This window comes from Salvia hispanica, chromosome 3, assembly GCF_023119035.1.
Source record: "Salvia hispanica cultivar TCC Black 2014 chromosome 3, UniMelb_Shisp_WGS_1.0, whole genome shotgun sequence".
Classification (NCBI taxonomy): Eukaryota; Viridiplantae; Streptophyta; class Magnoliopsida; order Lamiales; family Lamiaceae; genus Salvia; species Salvia hispanica.
In genome coordinates, this window is record NC_062967.1 from 7,432,138 (window position 1) to 7,455,424 (window position 23,287).

General features: G+C 31.4%; 2 protein-coding genes across 2 annotated transcripts; both read right to left on the bottom strand.

Moving 5' to 3' along the window:
• Window positions 1-697: 697 nt before the first annotated feature.
• On the bottom strand, window positions 698-3,701 carry LOC125216309 (GDSL esterase/lipase At1g28570-like). The gene is made up of 5 exons (XM_048117993.1): window positions 3,426-3,701; window positions 3,121-3,339; window positions 1,612-1,760; window positions 1,221-1,497; window positions 698-1,117 (listed from the first exon to the last, which is right to left on the bottom strand). Exons 1-5 carry the CDS (start codon window positions 3,694-3,696, stop codon window positions 864-866), a joined length of 1,170 nt encoding a protein of 389 aa, XP_047973950.1. The 5' UTR covers window positions 3,697-3,701; the 3' UTR covers window positions 698-863.
• A 13,448-nt stretch (window positions 3,702-17,149) lies between these two features.
• Window positions 17,150-19,110, bottom strand: LOC125212286 (GDSL esterase/lipase At1g28580-like). Its single transcript, XM_048112406.1, has 5 exons — window positions 18,773-19,110; window positions 18,494-18,697; window positions 18,037-18,185; window positions 17,645-17,924; window positions 17,150-17,562 (listed from the first exon to the last, which is right to left on the bottom strand). Exons 1-5 carry the CDS (start codon window positions 19,014-19,016, stop codon window positions 17,300-17,302), a joined length of 1,140 nt encoding a protein of 379 aa, XP_047968363.1. The 5' UTR covers window positions 19,017-19,110; the 3' UTR covers window positions 17,150-17,299.
• Between the last annotated feature and the right edge of the window lie 4,177 nt (window positions 19,111-23,287).

Sequence of the window (23,287 nt, forward strand, 5' to 3'; positions counted from 1 at the left end):
TCATGATTTGTAACAGTGAGATAGGCACTCCATAAGGCTGATTCATGATTTGTAACAGTGAAAGGATGACAAAGTGTCATGGTCATTGGTCGACGATGCCGATACAAATACATAATTGAAAGGACTTATTCAAGGGATCAAAGTTAAATTAATCGTGCATTTATTTTGGAATTTAGAAATATTAAACTTGGAGTTGGAGGTTTTCTTTTGAATATTTGAACTTTGAATGTTTGCTGGACTGACTAGATTGTAAACTCTGTTGGATTGATCCTTGTTGTTTTGAATCTTTGAACTTGAAGGTGTTTACTTTTTTGAATATTTCAACTTTTGGTATTATAAAACTAATAAGTTGTAAACTTTGTTGAATTGAGCAGATTATAATAGGTTATTTGTATATTTTTTTATTAGGAAATATACACATAATTATGTCTACAAACATAAGAAAAATAAAGAGAATGGCAGCATAAGTGGTTGGTTGGCCATTTTTCTCACGCGTTGACCCTGGATCTAATCTCGTTCGTCCAACTATTTCATTGCTACCCTAGTATATATAGGATAATCCTTGTATTCATTTTCATTCAAGTATTCAACGAGAGTTCTCTACGCAATATTCAACTTGATGTTCCAGTTATAGCAATATATTGAGTTGGCAATTGAATTTTGATTTTTTGAGCACATATTAAATGAAGAATGAACCTTAAAGCTAATTTCTCTCTAGCTAATTGGCTGATTAAATAAGAAAATTAATAAAAACATGTGTAGAGAGTAGTCGTTACATGTACATAAAGTAGTTGCACTTTGGGCACACATAGTGAGCACTCTCATTATTCAAATCAACTCGCCAAATTACACCCTTTTTATGATCATTGGTCGGAAAGGCCGACGACACCATACTTGGAAGAAGATGAAGCACATGAACAATTGATTCGAGGAATGGTATAAGATTCTTTGATCAAACCTGTTGCCACCGCTCTGTATGCTGCTTCAGTCAAGTGCAAGCCATCCCAACCCACATATTCAGATGGATTCTCACACACATGATTCCCGCTTAGCAACGGGTCTATGTTATATGGTCCGCATCCTCCGCAACAAGTTGCAAGCCCTCCTTTTGTAAACCCTAAACCAAATTCAAGTGTGAACTTATATAGTGCTTAAAAGAAGTTGCAAGACTTGAATTCATAAACAGTGTAAGTGAAGTGCTTCTTAGTGCTCAGTCTTACCATATTCCAATGGGGAGCGAAGGAACCGCATTGTAACATTGTAATAGTCCGCGTAGATAATTTTGGTGGTGGGATTCTCCTCTTGGATACGCTTAAGTTCGGATTGGAGTAGGTTATTGTGGTGAGTAGCAAACTCGTTTAACCAATTAATACAACCGGTTTTTGGGTCGTAATTATTTTGGTTCGAGCTTTTGAACAGTGTGAGATATGCGGCTAAACATCCAATGGGGAAGTTGCCTGGGACCATTAGTGTCACTGCTCCATGTTTAATCAGTTCCTGCATATTGTATTAATCAAATATCCACATGTGTGTTAGATTTTGTTTTCTTTTGTGGTGTATAATTAATTGAGTGGTCGGGGTGATATAAGTAGTAGTAGCATAGTTAATTACATTGATTGCTGAAGTGATAGCACCCACAACTTGAGGTACGAAATTTTTGACTGACTCCATGCTTTTTCCATCAAGTAAAGCGTGATTATAGTCGTTGCCTCCTATCTCTCCAACTATCACCAATGATGCCTCCATAAATCTCTTAAGCTCTGCATATCAATGCCATTAATTTCATGATCTCTTTAAGCTTTTATAATAAAATAAAATTAAATTAACATATCTAATATATTAACATGTGCAATTAACTAGCTCTTCGGTGGGTGTAACAAATTTTTTATGACTTGAGTGTCATTTGAATAATTGAGTCCTTTTTCTATGTCGTTCACATCTAATTATCATGTTCTATGGTCCTTTTAATTTATGACATGGGTGTCATATGAGTACTTTGGGATGGAGTACAATTTTGATGTGTCAACCACATATTACTACCACTCTTGTAGTATCCCTTTATCTGAAGTAGACTATTTTTTAATTTAAATATTTTATCCTTCAATATCCAGTAGTTGTATATAATAGTATGGTAAATAGTCATTTAAATTACCAAGTTTGATCAAAATTTGATTTATCTCATAAAGTTTAAAATCCACTAATTAAATTATAAAGTTTCAATTTTTTTAGTTTATTCCGTGGGTCGAATTTTAAGTGGAATCTTGCATCTCTATATTGAAATCTATCTTGAAATTTCAATCCAACTTTAAGATCAAGTTCCTTACGATTACACTTTGGATTATACACGCATCATTTTTGTGATTTAAATCTCAGTCCATCTTGAAATTTCAATCACGTCAACATAGATTCCACCTAAAATTCGACTCCTGAGATAAACTAGAAAAATTGAAACTTCGTGATTTAACTAGCGGATTTCAAACTTTGTGAAATAGACCAGACTTTGACCAAACTTAGCGATTTAAATGTCTATTTACCTTAACTTTTAATATTGTATTAATTAAATAGTGATATTACTAAAATAGTAAAGCTAGTTGGGAAACACTTTAAACACACAGATATATGAAAGCCAGTTATCGGAACTGACTGTGAATCATCTGATCAAGTTAATAGGCTACAGACACCTTTTGCATGCAAACACTCTATATTAGAATTGCATGACATCCTTAATTTATTCCGTCGCATGTGTTTTTCACTATAAACTTTTATTATTTCAAAAATATTATTATTCTTTTTGTTTTCTATCCAATTGTGCGCAACATTGAAAATGAATGAATTTTTGTAAAAATTTAGATGGATAATTGGTTAGTGGAGAAAGTATCGAATCAAGAATAAAAGCTCACCAAAGTTTTATGCAATACTGTATTATTTTAATCTAAGATTAGGCTATTATTGATTTTTAAAATGTACGTATCAAATTTTTAGAGACTAAATGTAATTCCTAATTCATCAAGCACGTCATTAATTAGACTCATCAGATGAAGATATAAGATCATGTTAAACTAATAGCTTAAGAAGTTTGATAAAATCAGAAAGGAAAGAGAATAATAAATCTTCCCTGACCTGAATGTTTGCGATAGAATTTTGGCAAAAATAATTCCTTAAACCAACGCAACTGATCGGAGAGAGAAATATTTGCATTAGGTACTTTGATGCCTTTGCTCATAAAAAAGGAGTCCGGCAGCGCATTCGCCGACGCCGCCGCAAAATTCACGCTACTTCCGCCGCTCAAATTCTTCCCGCCATAAAACGGTGGCACCAAAGGAAGCCCCAAATATTCAGCTGCATAACCACTTCATCAACTAAATATTCAAAAAAAAAAAATTAAATAAAAATAGTAGTTCTAGTAATTAATAGTTAATCCATACCAATGAAGTCGATAATGAGGCGGCCGTCGGAGCATCTTCCGGTGGGACGATGGAAGAATGTGTCACCGTACGGCGGCACCTGAAAAAAGAGGGGAGGGTCCGATTGATGCAGGTGCTGCAGGTTGCCTGTATCAGCTATTGAATCACCGAATCCAATTATGGATTCGAAGCATGTACAAGAGGCTTGTTTGGTTTGTATTGATAATAAAATAATCAAGAAAAAATAAAATATAGTACATGTGAAAATGGGAGAAAAATTTGACGGGGCCATTATGGTTTACACAATTTAGTCTAGTGATGGTGTATATGTGATACTCTCTTATAGAAAGAAAAAAATTTCTTCACACTGGTTTTTTTAACACGTTTCGAAAAATAATTGATACTCAAATTTTTGGACCAAAGGGACTCCTTCCATAATTAGCGATGTTGAAATCCTCTTATGACTTTATCGGCAGGCATCCATCCTATTCAGTGGAGTTAATATCAATTAGTATTAAAGTGATTTGTCATAACATTTTATAGACAATATTTGTTTATAATTATACGAAAAATTATGTATACAAATTGTGTTAGTACAACCCTATCCCACATCGGATATTTGAGGGATTTGAGGCATTTTGGGAGTGACCCAAAAACAAATCCGTGCGGGCTTGATCCAAAGCGGACAATATCACACTAATGTTTGCCGACACCGACAATCCTGACAAGTGGTATCAGAGCCAGGTTAGGTGGCTATGGGTCGGGCCGCGACCCATGTTTGTGTCGATTGCGTCTGTCCTGATGTGATCTGGTTTGAGGGGGTGTTTGTTATGTCTGTTATGTACAAACTCCATCCCACATCGGGAGTCTGACGGAAGTTGGAAGGTGTATATAATTTCTGTCCAACTCCAATTAGTTTGAGATTTTTTGGGAGTGACCCAAAAACAAATCCGTGCAGGCTTGACCCAAAGCGGACAATATCAAACTAATGTTTGCCGACGATCCTGACAAATTGAGTTATTGAGTTATCAATTTTATGGTCTGGAAAATAATCTTACAACACTAATTTTATTATTAAAATAATAGTGCAAATTGTTTTGAGATCAATAAAATATCTACGGTCACTATCTCAACAACAATTAATAAATTCACACAATTTCGACGCTGTTTTGTTAGGGGAGTGGATTCTCTAGCTGCTATGGATGAAACACACGAAACAAATTAAAATACTACTATATCGAAACTATTTAATTAGAAATTTTTGCAAGATTAGATAATTTATGAGCTTAATTGTATACTGTATTAAATAAGTTGTAAGCAAATACAATAATAATTAGTTACACTATATAAGTTATTAATCCGTGAAAAAAAGAAAACAAAAAACCGAAAGAAATTTAATAACAGGATAAAGGGATTAAAACACTGGTAGCACCTTTATTAATGAATAAAATCTCCATGGTTACAAAGAAGTAAAAGAGAGAAACTCATATTTGGATTAAAACTCAGTTATTTCACTCCACAACATCTTATGCGGAGTTTTATCCATAGCAGAGGATCCATTCCCATGTGTTAAACACACGAGACTATGTTTACAATTTAGTAGCACGTGATAATAAATAAATATGTATGAAATGATTATTTTAAAATATTTAGTAAACTGTTTTGTATAAAAATAACTTAATCAATGGAAAAATATCTTTACTTTGCTTTTTTTTTTTTTCTTTCAACCGTAAAAACACATCCGCAAGTAGTTTTTAAGTTGTACACCATTTACAAAGAGGAGGGATGGGGCTTGAATCCCATTATTTTCTTCGTCCCTCTGTAGCTCACGAGTAGTATTTCTTTTTGGATTATCCAATTATAGCTGAATCATTTCTTATTTTGGCAAAAAGTACTTTACTATCTCTTTGTCTTTCTATCTTTTTCCTTTCTACTTATTCTCCTTTTTACTTAGAGAGGGGTAATTACATGTTTCATACAAAATGTTTTTATCTTTATTTCAATTTAGTACAAAAAGTATTAAGTTTACATATTTCATACAAAAAGTTACATTAGTATTTCAAATTAATACATTCCGTTAAGTCCCTACTAACACCATTACTTCCAATTACATCATACATACAAAAAGTTTCATAATGTTTCAAATTCGTACAAATTTTTTTTAATGAAAAATGAAAAACACATTAAAAAAATCACCACTCTTCACCATCAAATTAGCGAATTGCATTTTATTATCGAAGCTTTCTCATGTAACAATGGAGAATACAACTAAAAAGATATTGAATCTTTTTTGTAAAGATGAAATATGACCTAATTTTATACTGTGTACTATAAAGAATATAATAAAAAAAAATAGAGTATATTGAGAGATAGAATTTTTTTTTAAACCACGATCAATTGCTGAAGTATTGATATTGACTGATACTATTTTTTAAAGTGATTAATTGTATTAAATCTCTAATTATTCTTTTATTATGATGATAAGTTGGACAAATTATAAAGTAACTAGCGGTGTTTAAAATATTTAACGGAATGTATTAATTTAAAACAGTAATGTAACTTTTTGTATGAAATATGCAAACTTAATACTCCCTCCGTCCCAAGGTATTAGACCAACTTTCCTTTTTGGGATGTCCCAACATATTAGACTCATTTCCTTTTTTAGCAAAAAACATCTATCTTATTTTATTCTCCACCTATTTTTTTCTCTCTTCTCTCCCCTACTTTTTCTCTCTCATACTTTACTCTCTCCACTTTAACTATTTAAATATTAATTCCTTAAATCATGTGCCCAAAAGAAGTGAGTCTAATACTCCGGGACGGAGGAAATAGTACTTTTTGTACTACTAAATTAAAATGAAGGTAAAATATTTTGGACCGCACATAGAAACGGATGGAGTACTAGTTTTATTTTACTAGCTAAACTTCCTCTATTCCAAAGAACATGCACTGGGACATACTAATGGGGTTCAAACCCAATCCCTCACGTCTATAATTGAGCTTGACAACCAATAGCTTGACAACTCAACTTAATAAAAATGTTGCAACGTCTCTTTCACTCTCCGTACAAAACGTCTCTATCATGTGTAACTCGATACATTTTCTTTACTAACTTCTTTTTTTAGAAAATTAGATAAATTTTCGTTCATTAAATTAGATTAATATACAAGTTATGATTAAATTTATTTGTTATGGAGTAATTAATTACCAATCACCTTATGTAACGTCAAATATGAAGAACTTACATGAAAATAAATTAACTAACAATTATACATCTGAAGAAAATCTGTTCGTTTGGCTTTTCTTCAATTTATGAAATTGGTATTTATAATAGTACGAAGATTCTTAGGAAAGCCAACGCTGTTATTATCTTGTGATTAATTCTATTTATTTTGGATGTTGATTTATTGAAAATCACTAAATTGATCATTCATATCTATTTATTTGAGATGCTAATGTATTCACGAGGAGAAAAAAGAGATTGAATATAAGCTCTGTCAAATGTAGACACGTAGGTAATTGCAGATCTGAGATGTCAATGTTAGGAAAGTAAGAAATGTTAAAATGGCTGAACTCATACAAGTGAAAATGACAAGACTATTTAATACTCTAGTGCTTAAAATTAGACTACATCAAACAGGACGTCCAGGCAAATTTTTCCTTCAAGGACCACAAAATTAAGAACCTGAAAACTCAATTTTCCACGAATATTTTTTTTAGTTCACTCTTAAAACTGTATATAATATGAGAGTTTTATTGATATAATATAAAATGACCATGTCCAATATATCAATTTCATTCTTAAATGTTGATAGATCCACTCTTTTAAATTTTATACAGTCACATGGGAATCGTAATGGCCTGTTAATACTTTGTCGCTTTAGCCAATACGAAATTGCAGTAATGTTCTGAATTAAAATTAAACTCGTTGAAAACAAAATTATTTATTAATTAATACTACTTCCATCAGTAGGAGAGACTTTCGATTACTCACTCATATCTACACTATTATCTCTATGTGTCATGCCCGCATTTTCTAAGAATATAAATAGAAACAGAAAAACAACAAAACTCGATATAATAGAAATAGCTAAAATAAATCAGAGTATTATTTCGACAATCAAAACTCAAAATGAATATTATCTCAACTAGGGATGTCAATCGGGTCAGCCCACCGGGAAATTAAAAGTACATGGCAAAATCCGCTTCATATAGACTACTTGTTAGACTATAATTCCCTTTCCCTTCATTTCAAATCCATACTGCCTGAGACTTACAAAATAAATATTCTTATCAAACGAGCTCAAAAATCAGAACTCACCCACTCCATTTCCATGTGCTTAACAATAAATTAGATGCTCCAGCAAGCCATTAAATTAGTCTCATTCCCAGAGGAAAGGAATGCTCGATCAACACATCACCATTCTCTCTCAATTCTCAATTTCTATTTCTTACCACTGCTGCTATCTCTCTTCTAACTCCAAATTGAAACCCCTAAACGCCGATTCTCTCTCTTGCTCACGCCATCTCTAAAGACCTCCATCTCTCTCTCTCTCTCTAAAACTCATCAGTCGACAATCTGATGAGAAATTTGCCATCGTCCTTGATTCTTGCCTGTTATAGCCGCTACCGCCGCTGCTGCCTCTCTTCTCTGTCACAGCGCCACTGCTGCCCTCCTCTTCACGGCGGTGCAGCGCTTCCACTGCCTCGCACCGTCTCTCTTTTCCTCTCTCGGTCGAAGGTAAGGCTGCACTTTCCCCGGTCAGAACGCAGCGCTGCTGCTGTTCGCACCCAACGCCGGCACCGCTGATCCCACCTCGTCACTAGTGTGATATAGAAACGTGGGATCATGGAGCGATATGTATGTAACTGCTGTTGAGATTTTGTCTGAGAAAATAGACAAAATCTGACGTGATTCAAAACTAATTTGGGCTCAAACAATTAAGTGGGTATTATAAATAAAAGAATTAGGCTTTTTAAGAATGAAAAGACTCTAGCCCAAATTCAATAATTAAAACTCCAGCCTATTACATCAAACAACAAAAAGAATTGAAGGCAAAAAAAAATTTGGACGTTCTGTCAAAACAAATTTGAAAGGATTCAAAAGTTAAGGTATCACAGTAGGGGTGGGTCGGAACGGTATATCATACCGAAAACACCATACTATATACCGTATTGAAAACTGCGGTATGACAAAATAAGATACCGCATGATTAGTTTTTTATACTGTTATCATAATGTTATTGTGGTATACCGCACATTTACGATGTACTGAACGGTATATTGTAATATCGTTATGCACAAAAATCTATTTTGTACACAAAATATTTAAAATTAGGATTTTCGGAGATTTTTCAAATTCTATGTTATATATAGTATATAATAATATTTATAATAATATTTTAACATGCCGATTTTTTAGTATGCACCAACGATTCGGTATAGTGATGTGTCGAATCTACGGTATATACTGAATATTCGGTATACCACGGTATATCGCAGTATAGAAAAATTGACATCGTTACCGTACCGATAGATTATTGTACGATAGATTTTGGTACGGTATCATACCATATCAAAAATTGCGGTATACCGAAAAACCAGTATTTTCGGTATTTTTTCGTACGGTAAGTGCGATATATCGGCATTAAGTATTTTTCTCAACTCCTAATTATCTCTTTTATTTTACTCTCTCCACTTTAATTATTTATCATATTTTTCTAAAACGAGTGCTCAAAACGAAACGCATCTACTACAGGTAGACAGAATAAGAACTTTGTACTTTATTAGAAATGAATTGTATCCCTTTCTAAATCATTTATGACACAAAATGAATAGACGCATAATTAATAGAGTAAAAGATAAAACATAAATTTGTATATATGTCCCATAATAAGAGTCATATTTTGTTATTTCCACAATAAAAATCATATTTTACTTTTATCATAAATAGTAAATAGATCTCTCATTCCATTAACCGACTTTACTCTCATTTTATTATAAAATATATATAAGAAAATGGACTTCATATTCCATTAACTTTTTTAACTCACTATTTTTTACGTTTTTTAAATTCCGTACTCAGGTACTAGTAGTTCAGTACTCCGATTACTGAGATTCCCATTTGCCTTACTATTTTATTTTGGTCATACATAATGATTAATAAGGTGTGAAATTCTGAAACCTTAAAATTGATTCATCTGTTGTTGGGCTTTATCTCGTTTAGTAATGGGCTGTTGTTTCTAATATGGGACATAGAGAACATTTGTTTATTATAAATGTGTACGGTAGAGGGATTGGGGGTCTAGCCTATATATTGTAATGTATAATTTTATTTTTTATTTTTTAATTTTAAAAAGATAATTACAACTATTAATTTAGGATTTAAAAATATAATATCAATATAATGTATTAAATATATCAATGTGAAGACCTGACAATGTCAACATAATTTCATGTTAATATTGTACAGGCATTATATTGACATATTATGTAAGGTATATTGACATAAGCTGCTTTACGAAATTTATGAGTATTCACGAAAATTTTATTAAATTTAGGATCTCGTTAGAATTCTTATAAGATTATCTTTAATTTGATATAAGTTGTGCGAAAAAATAATTTAAGTTAAGATAGTTATATGCATTTAAAGTTTTGAGATATTTTTCAAAAGTTAGTTATAACTAATTTGTTGCTAATTGACACACCTCATAATTAATAAAGTTAAATATGTAACATAAAATATATACGTTCTATAACAAGAGTCATATTTTGTCATTTCAATAATAAGAATTATATTTTATTTTTACATTCCACTAACCTACTTCACCCTCATTTTATTATAAAATTTATGTAAAAAAATTGGTCTCATATTCCATTAATTTTTTCAACTCACTATTTTTTACATATTCTTAAATCTCTTACCCACGTCAAATATGATCCTTATTATGGGACCGTGGGACCGAGGTACTATATTAGTAGTAGTTTCTATCATCGATTGTTGAGATTGCCATTTGCCTTACTATTTTATTTTGGTCGTATATAATGATTAATGTGGGGTGAAATTCTGTAACCTTAAAATTGATTCATCTGTTGCTAGGCTTTATCTCCTTTACTGATGGGCTGCTGTCTTGCTGCTGGGCTCGGCCCCTTTATGCCGCCACACTCTTTAGTTGGTTTGTTACTGTTTCAGAATTTCAGCGAATAGAGTATTAAATGTACATGTATATTAATTTCTGATTAATATAAATTATTTAAACAATATTTGAATAGGGAATGAGATTTTAACAGGGCTAATAAATTTTATTCTGTTGCTTTTGCTTATTACTAGTATTAACACTCGTGTTATGCACGCACGGGACGTAAAAGTTTTAAATAATGAAATACAAAATATAATAAATATATAGAAAATAAGAATTCAAAGCAATGTGTAGATTTAAAAAAAAATAGAAATGTACTTATCTTCAGTGCGGATCACCTACTACTTATCTCACACCATCCCCTACTCAACCCCTTACACACATAAGTAATGGGTCCATCATCATGTTTTATGTTTGTGAGGGGTGGAGTAGGGATGTAGGATAAGTAGTAGGTGATCCCATCCGATCTTATCTTGTATCACTCTAAATGAAGAATTTACTACTCTCTAGTGAATGAAACATTTAGAGTGAACTACAAAAATAGTCCCTGGACTATGTGTTTATCTCGCCAATGAACCCTGGACTTTAAAAATATCCCCAGACAACCCTAGATTAAGCGTTTATCTCGAAAATGGTCATTTTTCACTGTTTCGTGACGGAAATACCCTTTTAGGGGTTTTGGAGGGTTTGGGCAATTTGGTCTTTTTACATTTTAAATCTGATATTATTTCAGTTATGTACTAAATCGATATTATTTCAAAATTATCATTCTCTTTCCCTTTTGTCATCCTTCACCTTATTTCAATATTAGATTTAATTTTATAAAATTAAATTTTAAATTTTAATTTTTAAATATCAATAATTTTTTTAATTATGAAAATTACTATTAAATAACAAATTAATAGTTTTAATCAATATTTGATAGTGTCTAATATTTAATCAATAAGGTACGACGACACCTTAGATTTAATCAATATTTAATAATTTTAATCATAAATAGATCATATAACACGATTTATTCCGAAATAAATATGCATCTAATGTATAGGAGAATTTGACTAAAAATATTATGAAGTTGACTAAATCGTGTTATATGATCTATTTATGATTAAAACTATTAAATATTAATTAAAACTAAGGTGTCGTCATACCATATTGGTTAAATATTAGACACTATCAAATATTGATTAAAACTATTAATTTTTTATTCAATAGTAATTTTAATAATTAAAAAAATTTATTGATATTTAAAAATTTAATTTTAAAATTTAATTTTATAAAATTAAATCTAATATTGAAATAAAGAAACAAAGTGAAGGATGCCAAAAGGGAAGAAGAATGATAATTTTGAAATAATATCAGATTTAGTACATAATTGAAATAATATCAGATTTAAAATGTAAAAAGATCAAATTGCCCAAACCCCCCAAAAGGGTATTTTCGTCACGAAACAGTGAAAAATGACCATTTTCGAGATAAGCGCTTAGTCCAGGGACTATTTTTGTAGTTCACTCAAACATTTATACTCCCCCCATCCCAAGTTACTTGAGTCGTATACTCGTATTCCATTTTGGGTTGTCCCAAGTTACTTGAGTCGTTTCTCTTTTTGGTTAAAAACAAAACATCTAATCAAACATATTTTATTCTTTCTTTTACTTTACTCTCTCTTCTATTTCTTACTTTATTCTTTCATCTACTTTATTTAACTCATTTAACACAACTTTCTTAACTCTCGTGCCGAAAAGAAACGCCTCAATTAACGTGGGCGGTGAGAGTACAATTTTAATTTATGATCTAAGTGGAGTAAAAACAATAAAATTAATGACAAAAATACGTGTGACTAATGATCAAAGAGTATGAATTAATTAGAATAAGATATGCAAATAAAGAAAATATGTGTGAATAAAGATCAAAGAGTAGAAATCAGATAATTTGAATAAAAAATGTACTTACAATAACAATATATTAGATAAATAAAAAAATATTTTAATTAAGTAAATATAAATTTTAAAAAGTATATTAATTAAAAAAACACTTTAAAATATCTAATACAAGCATAGCAATCACACTTCAATGACATACTCCAACACTGATAAAAATAAGAAAATTATCATTAAAGAGACTTTTAAGAAATTGTGTTAAATGAAAAAATAAAATAGATATGATAGATGAAGAAATTATGCAAGATAAAAAGAGAAAGTAAGTGATAGAAAAAAAATAAGAGAATTATCTAAAATTAATGATGGGACTCTTAATATGTAAAGAATAAACTTTTTTACTATGAGCATAGAATGAAGAGTGAACTACAAAAATGGTTCCTAGACTATGGGTTTATCTTGTCTATAGTTCCTGGACTTTAAAAATATCGCCAGTAGTCCCTGGACTAAGGGTTTATCTCGAAATTGGTCCTTTTGACTTTTTTTTTGTACGAAAATATCCTTTGATATTATTTTGGGAGGTTTGGGCAATTTGGTCTTTTTACACTTTTAACATTTTAAATCTGATATTATTTTAGTTATGTACTAACTTTGATATTATTTCAAATTTATCATCCTTTTTCCCTTTTGTCATCCTTCACTTTGTTTCTTTATTTCAATATTAGATTTAATTTTATAAAATTTTAAATATTAATTTTTAAATATCAATAAATTTTTTTAATTATAAAAATTATTAAATAGCAAAAATTAATAATTATAATCAATATTTGATAGTGTATAGTACTATGTAATCAATAAGGTATGACAACGCCTTAGTTTTAATCAATATTATTATTTAATACTCCCTCTGTCACACGTTACTTGAGTCATTTCTTTTTTGCACTCGTTTTGGAAAAATAATAATAAATAGTTAAAATGGAGAGAAAAAAAGTAAGAGAGAGAATAATGTAGAGAAGAGTCTTAACTATATTATTCTTTTTTTTTACTTTATTTTCTCTTCACTTTAATTATTTATTATTATTTTTTCAAAACGAGTGCAAAAAAGAAGTGACTCAAGTAACGTGGGACGGAGGGAGTAGCTTTAATCATAAATAGATTATATAACACAATTTATTCTGAAATAAATATGCATCTAATGTAAGACTAATATAATTTTCGTTTATTAATTTGAAAACAATCAAAATTTACTAGAAAATTTCAACAAAAATACTCCTATATAAAATTTTAAGTAGGATCAAATTTTTAGTCAACTTCATAATATTTAATCACAAGCAATTATAACAACCGAACGGAGGCTAAATAGAATAACTCTTATTTTTCCATCATGATTAATATTATTTTTCTGTACTTCTTCAATTCAATTGAATATTATATTAAATAACAAAAATTAATAGTTTTAATCAATATTTGTAGTGTCCATGAATTAATAGTTTTCATTAAAAAAATTTATTGATATTTAAAAATCTAAATGTTAAATTTAATTTTATAAAATTAAATTTAATATTGAAATAAAAAAAAACAAATTCAGTGAAGGATAACAAAATGGAAGAAGAATGATAATTTTGAAATAATATCAAAGTTAGTACATAACTAAAATAATATCAGATTTAAAATGTTAAAAGTGTAAAAAGACCAAATTGCCCAAACCCCCCAAAATAATATCAAAGGGTATTTTCGTACCAAAAAAAGCCAAAAGGACCAATTTTGAGATAAACCCTAAATCCAGGGACTACTGGCGATATTTTTAAAGTCCAAGGACTATGGACGAGATAAACCCATAGTCCAGGGACCATTTTTATAGTTCACTCTAAAATGAAAGATCCAAACTGCATCTTTTTAAATCCAGTAAAAGGGTTTCACAATATTCAGTGTTCTGTCATAAATTGTCTACATAAATGCTGATTCAATTAGTGGTATTACCCTATTTAAAAGTGTTTCAAAATTTCTTCAAGAAGCTAGCATTTTATTGGACCATTATTTGTCTAATTATTTTTGTCTTCAAAAATTAATTAATTAATTATTTTGTCTGAAAATATTTTGGAAACTCAAAATAAAGTAATAAAATAAAAGACGCTCCATCTGTATACTCCATCTTTCCATTTTCCTTTGAAAAAGGGCATCAAAGACTTTTTACCCAACTGACACTTTAGATAGGATAGATTTTATGAGATAGGGATAGTGATAATCTGCAAATTGGAGTACATCTATTTTTCAAACTCCAAATTATGATCTAGACTATTAGATTTTAAGATTTGATATCAACAAAGGATAAATAACGTCAACAAAAAATGTCAACACAACATCAATCGGTTGCCAATGTTGACACTTGTTGACATTTTCTGCTGACATTAAATATTGTGGGTCCCACTATCCACCGACACTACTTTTATTATCCTTCTTTTCCTTTCTCTTACTTTATTAATTGCGCATTAATTCTCATACTATTTCAAATGTTTATATTTTTATGCGATGGAGAGAGTATAAAATTCGTGTAAGTATGCATGGATAAGGAGAAAAGGAGAAAAAATTCCCTACTCATAGAATACCATGGTAACAATCCTATTTGGTATGTCTTTCCAATAAATATTTAATAAATGAAAATATATGTAACACACTTCCAACTAGATATATATACAATGGAAACTCTCTAAATATAACAACATATTATTAATTTATATACTCCCTCCGTCCCGCTTAAGATAACACGTTTTCCTTTTTAGTTTGTCCAACTAAGATGACACATTTCCTTTTTTGGAAACTTTCTCTCTTCAATTAATACAGTCAACCGCTTTTTCTCACTCCTATTAAAATATCTCTCTTTCTTTATCTCTCTACTATAATACTTACACCCACCTTTTCTCTCTCTAATTAAACATTTTGACCAATAACTCCTAAAATCTCGTGTCGGCTAAGGAATATGTCATCTTAGTCGGGACGGAAAGTATTAGTTTTATAACAAAAGTATGAATGAATTAGTGGAATATGAGGTTCACTACCAAAAATGGTAAAAAGTGAAGTGTGTCAAAATTTCAGGGACGGAGGGAGTATCAAAATTTTCTTTTACTTAGATGTAGACAAATAATCACACTACCCACTTCATTACCTTTTTTCTCTTTATATACAACCAATATAAATACATATAAATGTATTATAATTTTAATTTTGTTAACATTGAATATTATAAAATTCAATTACAATATGAATGATTGTATAATGTATAAATTTTTACTAACCATATGACTAACACTAAGATATAGCATATAAGTTAAATTAATTATATAGTAGAATTATATATATAGTTAATTTAATTTACACTAGCATTATTTGTATAGTTAATTTAATTTATAGTATGATTACTTATATTTTCAATTTAATTTATAATATTCAATGAAAACAAAAGTTAAAGTTATAAGTAATTACACTTTATATTTGTCTAGAACTTTTTTGTATATAGATGACGTGATATTATTCTCTATTTATTTATATGCAAGATGACTTTGATAATGATTATGAAAAAAATTGAATATATAAATATATAGTAAAATGAAACACTTTTGTATATAGATTTATTATGTGCTTGAATATACTTATGTATTTGTTATACATTCCTGGTGAAATTTTCTATGTAAATTAATAATATATTATTATATTTAGAGAGTTTTTATTGTATATATATCTGGTTGGAAGTGTGCTATATATATTTCCACTTGTTAACATTTATTGTTGTAAGGACATATGTGCGAACCAATATACAAATAGGATTGCCACCTTAGTATTTCTTGAGTTGGAATTCTTTTTTTCATGGATAGGTGGAGCCATGTATATTGGTTCGCACATCTTATTTTTTAGGTATATCATATTTATGCAACAATGTTTTTTTTTTGGTTAAATCCGTTGTCCATTTATAGATGCAGAGATGCAGACGACATTCTTTAACTTATTTTGAGACGTCATCGCAACAAAAATAGTTTGTGAAATACATACAATAGCATAAGTATGGATTTTAGATCATTGAAATTTATATTTCATTAGTATAAATTTGTATACTTTGTTCGCGCGAGACCTAAAATATATTCAAATTAGTGACACAATACACATAATCAAATAATCAATATAAACTCTTATCAGATTAGTGCTACAAATGTAATAGTAGTGTACTAATTGTTTATGTCTTCTCAAAAAAGTTATTTTATTTTATATTTAAATTGAATGTCGGACTTGACTTAAATGTACAATAGAAACATATTGATTAGTCAAACTTTACGAATTGACTTTATTATTTGCACTTAGTGCCAATGCTTGGCACGGTTAGTAATTAATATTCCAAGAGTCTAACCAATCATCTATCTATGTCATAAAAATTAAAAGTGAAAAATGTTATTTTGGGGGCATTATAGGAAATCATTAAAGACATGTTCTCTCTTATTTCATTCTCAATTTAGTGAGAAATATAAATGAATTTCAAATAGCAGACTGTTTTGGCCAATTAAAATATGCCATTTCGTGCTCTCATGATCTCATCACTTCGAAATTTAGTCTAAATTTGGGTAATTATATGAAATTAATATTCAACTTTTATACCACTTACTAGTGCCATTACGTTAGTTCAAGCTCTCGTCACTTAAAATTTTGAGCCGAAAATTTGGTAAATTAAGTAAGGGCCAAAACATGAATTCAATATCCATCTTTTATTCCCATTAATTAGCAAGAATTAAACATGTGGACTCTACGTTATTTTTCTACATAATATTGCCTCAATAAATAGAAGAGGCAAATTCAAATCACATACAAATAAGCACCACATTTTGAATGTTGATGATTAATAGTGATAAAGTTGATCATCATCCCTGTTGAAGGCAGGACAAGCAGTGGTGATATGAGGAATGGCGTAAGGTCCTTGAAGCAAACCTTGCGCTATGAGTCGGTAAGCTGCTTCCGTCAAGTGTATGCCGTCCCAACTAGCATATGAAGCCGGATCATCACATGATCTCGCCGGAGGAATGCCGCACTTCCCCGTTCCGTTGTAGTTGTACGGCCCTCCCCCTCCACAGCAAGCGCTCAGAATAATATCCTTTGAAAATCCTGCACTCACAACTCAACTAATCAAAGCCCATCTAATTACCGTAGATAAATAAACATTAGATAAACGGTTTCCGAAATGCACCGTATTCGGCTGGTGAGAGATAGAAACGCATTGCAGCATTGTAATAATCCGCGTAGATCAGGACTGCGTGAGGATAAAGCTCTCGAATGCGGCTTAGTTCCTTCTGGAGGAGCTGGTTGTGGTAGATGGTGAAGTCGTTAGGCCAATTGAGGCATCCTGTTTTGGGGTCGTAGTCTTGGGCACTGCTACTATCCTTATATGCTGCTAAACAAAATGGAAAGCAGCCTATTGGTAGATTCCCAGGGACCATCAACGTCTCGGCACCAAGCTTAATCAGTTCCTGCATTTGATTGCATCGGAAAATAAGTTAATTTGCAAGCAATATATTAAGGAATTTAGGACTATATAAAGCTGGCAATATAATACTAATGTGGAGTTTGGGATATTAGTACTTCAATGGTGGAGCCGATGTAGTGAATCACTAGTTGAACGAGCGGTTGCATCTCCTCCAAACTCGACCCTTGCATAATCGGATGGTTGTAATCGTTTCCGCCGATCTCTCCCATCAGAACCAGAGACTTTTGCAGAAACTTTCTCCCATCTTACGTCAATGATAAATCAGAAAACCAAGTGAAATTTTTCTGTTGTGACAGAATAGAGCAATTGTGTAATCGAGATAAACAGAAACTTAAAGAGACACAGAATTTACGTGGTTCACCAACGTTGCATTGGCTATGTCCACGGGCGCGGAGAACAGATTTTCAGATTACAGAGTTGTATGCCCTACTTCTATATAAATAGGCACGCAGACGACGGGCCGTTCGGCTAGCGGCAAATTATACGGATTCAAGACATACTAAAATCTTCTAATTAGATAGTGATTAGGATTGGGGAAGAGATATTTTATACCTGGAATTGTGGCTAAAAATTCTTTGAGCCAATCAATTTGAGTTCCAAGAGACACATTGGTAAAAGTATTAGGGAATCCAATACTCCCCAAAAAGTCAAAATCAAGAGCTGTAGCTCCGATAACCGCAAAATTGACTCCTTTGCTGAAGCTCCGATCTCTTCCAGTAATGTACGGCTGCACCAACGGCAGCCCCAAGCTTTGAGCTGGCCGGCCGGAATGTTGAGATCTATTCAACTACTTTAAAAAAACAACAAAATTACTTGTATATAATAGCATACCGATGAAGTCAATGACGAGACGGCCGTCGGAGCATCGTCCGGTGGGGCGGTGGAAGAAAGTCCGGCCGTAAGGCGGCAGAACATAGCTCGGCGTATGGGTGTCGGCTCCGAAGAGCATTGGATAGTTGCCGGTATCGGCAAGCGAATCGCCGAAGCTGACGATGGATTCATAGCATCCGGCCAGCGATTGGGTGCTAGCTGACCGGATTAATGCGATGATTATGGTTGCAAGTACAAGGAACATTTTGGGGAGCAGGAGGTAGGTAAGGGCCAGGGGGATTCTAGTATCTACTCATTTCTGCTTATGTGTAAATTTCCAAATCGAGTGTATTTTTCACTTTCCAAATATAGAGTGTTTAATTGATGAGTATATTGAGTATTTAAAATGTCAGTGTTAATTTTTAAATGTAGAACTGTTACGATCTTCCAGGCACGAAAATTTTTATATGCATTAATTTTAAAAGAATAATTTGTATGAAAAAATTATTGGTGTTGAGCTTTTTTTTTTCTTACTTATTTTGCGTCTTCGAGAATTCAATTTTGATAATAAATTAGAGTGAACTATAAAAATAGTCTCTGGACTATGTGTTTATCTCGCCAATGAATCCTCGACTTTAAAAATATGCCCAGACAATCTTGGACTAAGCGTTTATTTCGAAAATGGTCCTTTTTTCACTATTTCGTGACGAAAATACCCTTTTGGGGGTTTGGACAATTTAGTCCTTTTACATTTTAAATCTGATATTATTTTAGTGATGTACTAAATTTGATATTATTTCAAAATTATCATTCTTCTCACTTTTGACATCCTTCACTTTGTTTCTTTATTTCAATATTAAATTTAATTTTATAAAATTAAATTTTAAATTTCTATTTTTAAATATCAATAATTTTTTTAATTATTAATATTACTACTCCCTCCGTCCCGCTCAAGATGACACGTTTTCCTTTTTAGTTTGTCCCAACTAAGATGACACATTTCCTTTTTTGGTAACTTTCTCTATCCAATTAATACACTCAACCACTTTTTCTCACTCCTATTAAAATATTCATCTTTCTTTATCTCTCTACTTTAATACTTACACCCACCTTCTCTCTCTCTAATTAAACACTTTAACCAATAACTCCTAAAACCCCGTGCCAGCTAAGCAATGTGTCATCTTATCCGGGACGGAGAGAGTATTAAATAACAAATTAATTGTATTAATCAAATATGATAGTGTTTAATATTTAGAGTGAACTGCCTAATTAGGCCCTAGACTTGTAACGTCTCACCTTTGCGGTACCTAAACAAAAAAAATATCACCAGCGGTATCCAGACTTGTAGTTATGCACGTTTGAAGGTTTTTTGCATTTTTTTATACAGTTTTTGGACCTTTAAACCCCCAAAAGGGTGAAGGGCAAATTTGTTAATTCATTCTTCATTTTGCTGACATCACACTCTCTTTCACAGTTCCATTTTTATTTTGTAATTTTGCATTCACTCTCTCTCCTGGGACGGATCTCCTCCTATCCAGAGCCATAACAATAAAAAATGGGTTGAAAGCTGTATCAATATATGGAGAGAAAGGAATAAGGAGAGAAGAGATACATTGAGCTCATTCTTGGTTGGCGAGCTCATTCTTGGTATTGGAGGAGAGCTGAAGAAGGTGCTAAAATATTGTATGGAAGGAGAAATCACAAGTTTCATCAAGGTATGGCTCTCCACTTATCTATCTCTAACCTATTGTTACATCGCCGCCACGATGTTGCGGAGCTCCGGCGCCGGGCTTGCCTCGTTCCTTCCAGTGGTATGCCTATTTACCACCGGCTTCTTCCTCGCCTGGCTTGCAACCTTCAAACTCCTCATGCTCGCCTTCCACCAAGTCCCTTTCTCTCCCTCCCAAGAATTCTAGCCGTTGCTTGTCTCCCAAACAAGCTCCGTCAAGATGACTAAAAAAAAAAGACACCGAAAGGGGCTCCAAATCACTGACTTATTAACAGAGAGAGTGAATGAGTGCAAAAATACAAAATTAAATGAGAATTGTGTGAGAGAGAGATTGATGTCAGCAAAATGGAGAATGTATGGACAAATTTGCCCTTTACCTCTTTGGGGGTTTAAAAGTCCAAAAACAATGCTAAAAAGTGTAAAAACCCTTCAAACGTGCATAACTACAAGTTTGAATACCGCTGGTGATATTTTTTTTGTTTAGATACCGCAAAGGTGAGACACTACAAGTTTAGGACCTAATTAGGCAGTTCACTCTATTTAGGTACAACGACGCCTTAGTTTAAATCAATATTTAATAGTTTTAATCATAAATAAATCATATAACACGATTTATTCTTAAATAAATATGCATCTAATGTAAGACTAATATAGTTTTCGTTTATTAATTTAAAAACGATCAAAATTAACTAGAAAATTTCAACAAAAATTCTCTTATATCAAATTTTTAGTCAACTTCATAATATTTTTAGTCAAATTCTCCTATACATTAGATGCATATTTATTTAATTGTGTTAATATGATCTATTTATGATTAAAACTATTAAATATTTATTAAAACTAAGGCGTCTGTCGTACCTTATTGATTAAATATTAGACACTATCAAATATTGATTAAAACTATTACTTCCTCCATCCCAGATAATTCGTCCTAGTTTTCCATTTCGGTCCGTCCCACATAATTTGTCTCACTTCACTTTTACCATTTTTGGCAGTGGACCCCATATTCCACTAACTCATTCATACTCACATTTTATTATGAAACTAATATATAAAGGTAGGATCCACATTTTACTAACTTTTTCAACCCACTTTTCATTACAATTCTTAAAACTCGTGCCTTGTCAAAGTGACCCGAATTATCCGGGACGGAGGGAGTAATTTGTTATTTAATAGTAATTTTAATAATTAAAAAATTTATTGATATTTAAAAATTAAAATTTAAAATTTAATTTTATAAAATCAAATCTAATATTGAAATAAAGAAATAAAGTGAAGGATGACAAAAGGGAAGAAGAATGATAATTTTGAAATAATATCAGATTTAGTACATCATTGAAATAATATCAAATTTAAAATGTAAAAAGACCAAATTGTCCAAACCCCCTAAAAGGGTATTTTCGTCACGAAACAGTGAAAAATGACCATTTTCGAGATAAAAGCTTAGTCCAGGGTTGTCTGGGGATATTTTTAAAGTCCAGGGTTCATTGGTGAGATAATCGCATAGTCCAGTGACTATTTTTGTAGTTCACACAATAAATTATATTGTGACCGTGTATTCAATTTGTATGCGTTACACATGTTGATTTATGGACAATTGCATATTTTGGTGAATTCACAAAATCTAGGATTGTGTTTTGTGGGTTTTTTTGGTTGTTTTGATGTTGCTTTGGCTAATTATGTTCGATGGTTTCGTTATTGGAACCATCAAAATTTGGATTTTGTCGATTTTAGTTAAAATCGGATTTGGAAAATTAAATGGAATCACATTCGGAGTCAGCAATTTGCGATTTGCTGGGGAGCTATTGTGCTAGCCGTAAGGATTTAATGTCTTGCTGAGTTCGCGAGATACGGGAACCTAGTGACTCGTTGACTAGCCACTGTACTCCAGAAAGTTAATAACGACTTGCTTGCAAACATTTGTATTCGGTTTAAAAATTGCAAAATTCAATCATTAACAATTCTTTACAGTTAATACAGAAACATGTAACAAGAATTCTTAATCATCATCCAAACATATTGAGTTCAACTAATCCACAAATTTCATTCCATGTACATAATGAATTGCCACGAATTGAAACTTATTTAATACATCAAATTCAGCAACCCAAATAAAACACGTATTGGAATGTGTGCAACAATATTTTGACAATTTAATATGCGTAAATGATAACAGAAATATTTCACTTGATTCACAATCAATTTAACGCATTAAAAAAAAGTTAAAACACCAACATGAATAATCATAAGTCATAACAATCTCGCCGCCAAACACAATAAAAAATTAACCGCATGATTTTAATCATAAAAACGAAAAACCTAATTCCCCTTTTCCCAATTCTAGAATCGTCAATAGAGTGACTCTGATACTACTCATTGAAATAATTGAGTGAACAATTACATAAAATTCTATATGATGATTAACCGAGAACGACGGAGAAGGAGCATAAACTGTAAAGCGGAAGCGTATCTTGATCTATCTAGAATTGAACGAACGACGGATTTGTTTTACAGTCTGCCGAGAGAATACAGAGATATTGAATGTTCTTCTGACATTTGGGGACCATAACCCTAACTTATATTTATAATAAATATAAATCCCTTTATTTTTTATTCGGTCCCTCATCAAATAGAAAATCTCATATGGTATTTACACTTATTTTATTTATTATGGAAATAAGTGTAGATACCATATGAGATTTTCTATTTGATGAGGGATCGAATAGAAAATAAATGGGTTTATATTTATAATAAATATAAGTTAGGGTTATAGTGTACAGACGTTAGAAGAACATTCGATATCTCTA

What these genes read in the sequence shown, in the direction of transcription:
- LOC125212286 (XM_048112406.1), bottom strand. Translation starts at nt 19,016, where the DNA reads ATGTTCCTTGTACTTGCAACCATAATCATCGCATTAATCCGGTCAGCT. An exon ending in ATTTTTAGCCACAATTCCAG is followed by an intron (nt 18,186 to 18,493) that starts GTATAAAATATC and finishes CATTGACGTAAG; the next exon opens with ATGGGAGAAAGTTTCTGCAA. An exon ending in TCTCTCACCAGCCGAATACG is followed by an intron (nt 17,563 to 17,644) that starts GTGCATTTCGGA and finishes TTGTGAGTGCAG; the next exon opens with GATTTTCAAAGGATATTATT.
- LOC125216309 (XM_048117993.1), bottom strand. Translation starts at nt 3,696, where the DNA reads ATGGCCCCGTCAAATTTTTCTCCCATTTTCACATGTACTATATTTTAT. An exon ending in CCTCATTATCGACTTCATTG is followed by an intron (nt 3,340 to 3,425) that starts GTATGGATTAAC and finishes GTGGTTATGCAG; the next exon opens with CTGAATATTTGGGGCTTCCT. An exon ending in TCGCTCCCCATTGGAATATG is followed by an intron (nt 1,118 to 1,220) that starts GTAAGACTGAGC and finishes AATTTGGTTTAG; the next exon opens with GGTTTACAAAAGGAGGGCTT.